The sequence below is a fragment of the Python bivittatus genome, unplaced genomic scaffold, assembly GCF_059951505.1.
Source record: "Python bivittatus isolate LINGU-HERP-01145 unplaced genomic scaffold, Pbiv_v1 ctg000310_np1212, whole genome shotgun sequence".
Lineage (NCBI taxonomy): Eukaryota > Metazoa > Chordata > Lepidosauria > Squamata > Pythonidae > Python > Python bivittatus.
This window is the reverse complement of record NW_028277054.1, coordinates 6,230,923-6,239,460: the sequence shown is the minus strand read 5'-3', so window position 1 is coordinate 6,239,460 and position 8,538 is coordinate 6,230,923. Positions and strand designations below refer to the sequence as shown.

Sequence of the window (8,538 nt, the reverse complement as noted above, 5' to 3'; positions counted from 1 at the left end):
AATCACTTCTGTGTATCTTTTTTCTTTCTTTTCTATTTTCCTTTTCCTTTTTTTTTCTTTCATGCACTTTTAGCTTTCTTTCTGACTTCTTCCTTTTTCTTTACTTCTTCTTCCTTTATATTAGTTTGCATTAGTTTTTATCTTCCTTTTTAAAAAAAATTAACAAAATTATATATTTTTTATTTTGCAGACAACCCTTGAATATAACGGTTATCCAAGTTTATGCTCCAATCACTGATGCAGAAGAAGAGGAGGTTGGTGAGTTTTATGGTCAAGTTCAGTCTGAAATTGAGTGCACATTCAAGCAAGATATGCTGCTTGTGACTGAAAACTGGAATGCCAATGTTGCAAATAGTAAGGAAGAAAACATAGTTGGACTATATGTCCTAGGAAACAGAAATGAAGCAGAACGATGTATCAGTTTGTGCCATTCCAATGATTTCTTCATTGTTAACACATTCTTCACACAACAAAATCAAATCAAATCATATCTTTATTATGGTCACAGACCAGCATATTCACACAACCAAAAGGCCACCTATCTACATGGACGTCATCAGATGAGCACACAGAATTCAAGTTCACTCTATTGTTGGTACAAGGAGATGAAAGAGCTGAATGATCACAGCCAAGACATGGCCAGGGGCTAACTGTGGAACAGATCAAAAATTGCTTATGTGCAAGTTCCAAGTCAAGCTAAAGCAGAAGAACAAAGCCGACCAGTTTCCATGATATGATCTTGAGCATATACTAACCATTTTCAAGGAGAACATTTTGAAATCCTGAAGCCACTGATAGGGAATCAGAGGAACTTTGAAATGAAATCAATGAAGTTGTTAAGGATGAATGCAAAAACAGATTACCAAAGACCAAGAAACAGAGGAAACCAAACTAAATGTGGAATAGCTGTTAAAAGAGACAAGTAGCAGGATTAAAGTAATCAAAAATAGAAACAGACATTGAAAACCAAAGGAAGTCTTCCAAATGTCTCCAAACTCAGAAGGAGATTCCAACCTCAAATTGGTATGCAAAAGGACGCCAATGAACAGATAGTAACTGATTCAAAGAAGATAAAAGATGGAAAGGGTATACGGAAAATCAGTAAAGATTCTAATAAAACTATGCAGCAAATCTGGAGAATAACCAACAGATTGGAAAAGGTCGATCTACATTCCAATACCAAAGAAAGGAGACTTCACAGAGTGTGCAAATTATTGCACAATATCCTTAATTTCACATGCTAGTAAAATAATGCTTAAGATCATCCAGTGCAAATTAAAACCCTATATGGAAAGGAAGATGCCAGATAGTCAAACTCATTTTTGAAAAGACAGAGGATCAAGAGACATTACTGCTGATGCATGCTGAATAACTGAGAAAACCAAAAGGAAGTCAATATATGCTTAATTTATTATGGAAAGGACTTTGATTGTGTTGACTATTTTAAGCTGCAGAATGTCCTTAGGAAAATGGATCCCAGAGCATTTAATTGTCCTCATGAGAAACCTAGGCACAGGACAGAAAGCCACACTCTGGGTGGAACATGGCCAAACAGACGGGCTCCAAGTTGGTAAAGGATACAAGGCTGTATATTCTGTCCTTATTTATTCAATCTATATATTAAATATATATTGAGGAAGGCTGGACTAGAAGAGGAGGAGTGTGGTTTTAAAACTGAAGAACCTACAATAACCTGTGCTATGCTGCTGACATTACACTGATAGCTGAAAATCCAAATGATCTGTGAGCTCTAGTAATAAAAGTCAAGGAGCACAGGGTAAAAATGGGACCAAGATTAAATATAAAGAAAATCAAATTAAGAACAATAGATACAGCAACCAGCCTTAAAATTAACAAGAAAGATATTGAAGTTGTGGATAACTTCTGCCTTTTAGAATCAATCAGCATTATCAGCAGTAAAGGAGCCAGCAGTCAAGAAAAACAAACTAGCATTTGGTAAGGTAGCAAGGAAGTCTTTGGAAAAAATATTTAGATGCTATGATGTGTCTATACCTACAAAGATCAGAATTGTGCAGGCAGTGTTTACCTGTGACACGCTATGGAAGTGAAAGTTGGAGTCTGAAGAAACAGGATGGAAGGAAATTTGTTGTTGGAGAAGACTACTGAGAATATCATGGATAGCCAAGAAAACAAGCAAATGGATCACAGAACAAATCAATCCACAGTTCTCAATCAAGGCATAAATATCAAATTTAGGCTCAAATTATTGTATTTTAAATGCATTATGCAAAGACCTAACTCCTGTGAGAAGTCCATGATGCTGGGAAAGGTGGAAGGAAAGAGGAGAAGATGACCAGCAGCAAGGAAGATGGACTCAGTTCCAGTGGCGATGGGTGCACCATTGGAAGGCCGGAAGGGCCAGACTGAGGACAGATCATCAAGAAGAAAGTCTGTCAATGTGATTGCTAGAAGTTGACACCAACTTGATGGCACATAATCAATCAATGCCTGATAGTACAAATTGATGCTATGGGCTGCCTCCATTGCCCCTTCCCCATATTATTCTATTGTCCAGTATTAGTTCCCTTTACAGGAGCTACAGGAGCATCTACAGAAAGCTGAGATTTCATCAAAAGGATGAAATGTGTTTTGTTACATCAGAGTGCAAGTTTAACCTTTGTACTTCCTTTCTACTTCACAGCTGGGATCCAGGCAAGGGTTGCAGCACTGCACTACATGATTCATGATCTCCCTGACTCTTCCTGCAGATGCCCAAGAGAAGCATCTTGTATGACTGTCCATTTCTTTGTATAGCCAAAAATAAACATACATGGTGCAGTGTTGTATATATACATCCTGCATGTAGGAATGACTAATGTTATCTGTATGTATCTAGAATTGGCCCTCCCATTAGAAATGAGACACCTGCCTTCCAAGATACAGAACGGTGATGGTTCCAACCCCATCATTTTGCAAAGGCTCCGTATCCAAAACCATGATTATATATTTAGCTTAGATTGGTGGATCCCAAAGATCAACAAGGGAGGTGGACAGATTCCACAAGTTTGAAGCCCCCCCCCCAATTCTTTTTTAAAGTGTCTGACACTCTACCTCCACACTGGATTTGCTCTTGGTTAACGTCTGCCCTGAGGCCTCACTGAAAGCGCTCTCAAAAACAACCAGAACAGATGTCCGTAGCTTCTCCCTGAAGTCCTGTCCCACAAAGACATACAAGAAAGGATTCAGGCAGCTGTTGAGATAAGCCAGGCTTGAAGCCAAGGGTATTCCCACCACCAGAGCGGTCTGTAGTCCCGGCATTACCGTGGCAGCTGACATCTCCAAGAAGGAAAAGACATGATAAGGGAACCAGCAGATAAAGAATGCCAAGACCACTGCCACCATGATCTTGAAGGGCCTATTTGAGCGGGCGAGCCGAGTCCCCTTCAGCCTGACTGTGATAATGCCATAGCAAAAAAGAATTATAGCAAATGGAATCAAGAATCCAGCCACAAAACGGGTCAACACCAAGACTCGATGACGATACTTTTCTAGCTTAACAATCTCCCCTGATTGGGAACTGTCCGATAAGGCAAAGTTGTTGTAACAGTGAGTGGTGTTCTCTTCAGCGGATAAGCTTCTAACATCACGGAAGACAAAATAGGGGCAACTGAGTGCCAGGGCTGCTATCCAAATGCCCAGGGCCACCAGAGAAGCTAGTCGAGGTGTTCGATGGTTCTGGGCCCAGACAGGGCACATCACGGAGACACAGCGGTCCATGCTGATGATGGTGAGGAGGAAGACACTGGCAAACATGTTGAGAAAGGCCACCGTGCTGTTGAGTTTACACAGCAGCTTCCCAAAGGGCCAATGGAAGCCCAGGGCTATATAGGCCACGCTCAGCGGGAGGAAGAAAGTAAAAACAAAATCAGCAATGGCCAAGTTGAGAAACCAGACGGTATTTACGGTCCTCTTCATATGGAAGCCAGTGACAAAAATGACTAGGCTGTTTCCAGCCACTCCTAACAAGAAGGCTAGGCTGTAAATCACCATGGACAATATGTGCATTGAGTTGCGTAGACTTTCATTGTCATCAGAATCAGGATAGTCCTCATAATCTTCATAAAGGCTTTCCAGAGAGGTGGTGTTGGCAGCCATTTTGGTAGAAAAGAATCTGTTGGAAGGAAATAGGAGGGGGGAAATTGTAGAGGATGGAAATATTACTCCACAGCACAACAAGGCTAAGGCTGTTTGACCAGCTTTTAAAGCTACAGAACTAGCCTAGGATCCTGCTATAGAGAATAAGATTCTTTTAAAGGATTTTAAATTTCAAGGAAGCGAACAGATGTAACCAAATCCCAGGCCAAATCAAACATTCTTAAAAGTTCCATACCTTCTGTAAAGTGGGTTTTAAAAAGTTATTATTGGGGGGGGGGGTGCCTTCTAAATAGTCTTGAATCCTGGCTACTGCCTGGAGAAGTCCCGGCAGTTTTGGGGTGACATATTCAGAAGTTATTTCCCATTATCTTCTTTCTAAGCAGTGTTTCTCAACCTTGGCCACGTTAAGATGCGTGGACTTCAACTCCCAGAAATCCCCAGCCAGCGTGCCATTTTTAACTCTTAAAGGGAATATCCCTTAAACCCCAGCAATAAAAATGTAGGGTCTTCCCATGTTCCAGAATGTCTCCTTGATGGAGATTTTTGTGGAAGAGAGCTTAGAGCAGTAAGAATCCTGCTGTGCAATATTTAGCCACACGATGGCGGCAAAACAACGTACTGTACTTTTGATCTAGTGGTATTGGAAGGGGGGGTGTTATGTATTTTAACTTCTCCAATCTTCCACCAGTAATTCATCTGCCTAGCATCTATCTGGCCCTTCCAATGAAGCTTTGTGTGATGTTCCTGCTTTGCAACCAGTTGCACTTTCAGAACAAGAATGCCCCAAATATTAACCATTACTTTTGGTTCTTGGAACCAATATTTATTTAATAGCATTTTATATTGCCACCTCCCCCCCCCCCCCACCATTCTCCTAATCTCAGTGGCAGAATTGCTTTCACATCTAAAAGGTTATTGTCTCATGTGAACTGAAACTCCTCTTCTGACCTCTTCAATGGGCAATGAAATAAATGATACTCGGGCTGGGTTCATACATATCATTTCTACATGATAGGCTAGCCTAAAATGGGGTTGGGCTGCTTGGGGAGCACTCAGCTATTATCTTTGCTTGTTGTATGCACCAGGCCGTCCCGTTAAGTGAGAATCCATATTCTCTTGGCTGCTGTGGGGAGGACGGGCCATGTGCTATGTGAACACCACAACTAGGTTTTATTAACCCAAGTTCAGTATTTAGAACGTTGCATGAAACCTGCAAGGTTCTTGGTTTGCAGTAGTGTTTCTCAACCTCAGCAACAGTAAGATGGGTGGACTTCAACTCCCAGAATTCCCCAGCCAGCATGGGAATTCTGGGAGTTGAAGTCCACCCATCTTACCATTGCTGAGGTTGAGAAACACTGGTCTGGAGCCATCAGAAGCCAGCATGCCACCATTCTCTGCCCCTCTGCATGCTATGAATTAACTATGAGTTAGTTATGATTAGTTATATGCTATGAATTAACTCCCTCTTGGGCAAAGAACATATTTCTGAAATGAATAATGCACAGGAAAAAAATAATGAAGTTATTCTGGGGACGGAGAGAACTAATACAAAAAGGGAAGGGTTAGGACTACCTTGAGAGCCAGTTTGGTGTCGTAGTTAAGGCACTGGGCTGGAAACCAGGAGACCAGGAGTTCTAGTCCCGCTTTAGGCACGAAGCTGCCTGGCGGACCTTGGGCCAGTCCCTCTCTCTCAGCCCTAGGAAGGAGGCAAGGGCAAACCACATCCAAAATCTTGCCAAGAAAACAGCAGGGATTTGTCCAGGCAGTCGCCAGGAGTCAACACTGGCGCAAAGGCACCAAAAAAAGAACTCAGCTGCACAATTACAGACAAATCCTCAATGAGGCAGATTATTCAGTGTGTTTTTGCTGCCACCTCCTGTTGGTCTGGATCATGGTCCCCCTCCTTCACTCTTCCTTCTTTCATTGGGGGTGCCCCTGTTTAACTTTGGCAGCGATGCTGGAAAAGTTGAGAGTTGTCGTTCCAACATATTTGGGCACCAGAATGAAGAAGGCTGGACTCAGTAAATTATGGGCTACCAGCAGAAGCCGGCAGCACTGAAGCGTGTGAGGGGAAGATACAGGGAGGGTCTGAATGACACCCCCAACTTCTTGTAGCTTTAGTCAAATCATGTATCTCTTTTAAAGACAGCCTCCTCCCCTTCCTCTACCTTGAGGGACAGACTGGCTCCTCGTTCTCAGGCCCCTGTTCACCGACGGTTGCATGGGAAGCCAAGGACCAGGCGTTTACACTGTTCTAGTGCCCCTTATCCTGGATATTTACCAAGCCTCGGGGTAGTTCAGTTGGGGTAAGAACCCTACATCAAAACCACAAGGCAAAGTGAATGATCGGTTGAAGTTGAAATAGACTTTAGAAGTCAGGGCAGGGTTTAACGTGCAGCGTGCAACAACTGCATGGTTGACAGGTGGCCATCAAATCTCTGTTTAAATAGTTCCAAAAATGGGGAATCCACCACCTCTGAAGGAAGCCTGTTTCCCTGCTGGACTGTTCTTAACCTTTGTAATCTCATAGCAATTTGCCAAAACCTTCTTCCTTGCCACGTCTAGCTATCTGTCACCTTCCAGAGCAACAAGCATCAGAGAACAGGGAACCTGGACAGTGTTTAGGGCAGTCACATTCTATTCCTCGCTGATTTTTTTCTGTGGTGTCCTCAGGGTTCTCTGAGCTTGGTTGTTTTCTTACAAACGTTTCATTACTCGGCTAGGTAACATCTTCAGTGCTAGGATTTTTTTTCTTAATTATTATATGTAAGGTTGGATTAAAGCCTTGCGCCTTTCCTAACCCCTTATTTCCTTCCCCAGAAGGCTTGATTTTCAGACCTCTGTGTTCTTTTTCTGCAAAGCAATTTTGGGTTTCTTCCACCTTTGGATTAAAATATGGACACCAGCATCCATTCACAGCTTGCTTGTTTGTTGCAGAGGGTTTAATAAAATAGAAACGTATCGTGGCTGGATGTTCAATCCAGGAAACTGGGGGTCAAAATCCCCACCGGGCTAGGAAATTCAGTGGATGCTCTGGATGCCCTGGCCTCCTCAACAGAGTTCGCATGGAACTAAAAACAAAGCAGTCACATCTCTTCTCCAGATCTGAGAAGAGCAAGATAAATATAATCACCAATATAAGTTCTAACTGGGTGGCAAAGATGTTCTGAAAAGGGAATAGTGATAGTCTTACCTTTCAGCTGGTGCCTTCTCAAGTGTCTGTTCCTTTCCTTGCTTCTTCAGTATCTGAACCTCGAATTCCACGGCTGCTCATGGAATCTGGTCTGCCCTCTGATGGCTCGAGAACTTATTGCGAAATATGGAGATTCACAGGTTGGGTGTGTGCATTTCCTAGGATGATGGAGAGTCCACATGTGTGGCTGAAGGGAACATCCACTGCCCACAGACCATTGCTTATTTTTGGACTGCCTGCAGAGAGCTGGCAGAGAAGCTGTGGGAAGGTTTAATTCTTTAACCCTTGGTCCAACAATGAACATGCTGTATCAGTGTTCATCTCCAACACATCATGCTGGAATCAGAAAATCTCACTTGCCAGAACAGCGGCCAGAAACAAGGATATCCAAACAGATTAAACTGTTCCAGAGAAGAAAGTATGTTGTGGGGAGGAGAGGTTAAGTTGGCCAGGAAGTAATTTCTCTATGGCCACCTACCTGCTCCTAGGTCTTCCCATCAATCAGTTGGGTCAAGTAAAAACTAAAGTACATTGTATTCGGAGAATGCCATTCTCAACTTTTGCGTGCCAAAAGGGAGAAAATTGCAATAATGAAAAAATAATATCAAAAGTAGATATTGATTTAATGAGTAGATTTTCCAGTGGATTTTTCCAATGGATCTCCATGAATGCATGTGTGTGTATATAAAAATAGAGCTCATCCTATGCCCAGGTTTAGCCCTGTAGAAAGTTCCCTTCCCTCCCCTTCTTCTCCATCTTTTGCCTGATGCCTGTTGTGAAATAATATGGAAAACAGTATGGCTGTGTATTAATTTCCCTAGACAACAACCCTTCCAAACAGGCTTGTTGCATTTGTTTCACAAATTAAATAATATAGTTAAGAAATAACAACCTACTATACAGCCATTGCTTCATTAAACTTTGGGTTTACACAACACACTGAACACTCAGCCCAGCTTAACAAGCGTAACTTCTGTGTTCACATACATACTACACTCAGACAAATAAATTATGCTATTCTTTAATGCGATGATCTGGTTCCCACAGTGTGCTAAAATAAGGGCTGTGTGGATTCCAGGAATATTTTGATTCACAACTACCAATCCCATTTTAGGTTAACTTGGTATGTTCTGTGTAGCCAAACCTCGTGTTGGCTTTCTGTGCATGATAGTACTCAGTTTCACTGTCCAGAGAAGCAGATCTACAGTCTCAAAGAAAGGGAAGATCGG

At 42.2% G+C, this 8,538-nt stretch overlaps 1 protein-coding gene across 1 annotated transcript; it reads right to left on the bottom strand.

The window, feature by feature from the left end:
• Positions 1–792: 792 nt before the first annotated feature.
• LOC103055248 (chemerin-like receptor 1) lies at positions 793–4,176 on the bottom strand. Its single transcript, XM_088139963.1, has one exon. It carries the CDS (start codon positions 4,114–4,116, stop codon positions 3,052–3,054), a length of 1,065 nt encoding a protein of 354 aa, XP_087996089.1. The 5' UTR covers positions 4,117–4,176; the 3' UTR covers positions 793–3,051.
• Positions 4,177–8,538: the final 4,362 nt, after the last annotated feature.

Bases quoted from the DNA above. Each gene is read 5' to 3' on its own strand.
- LOC103055248 (XM_088139963.1), bottom strand. From the start codon at position 4,116: ATGGCTGCCAACACCACCTCTCTGGAAAGCCTTTATGAAGATTATGAG.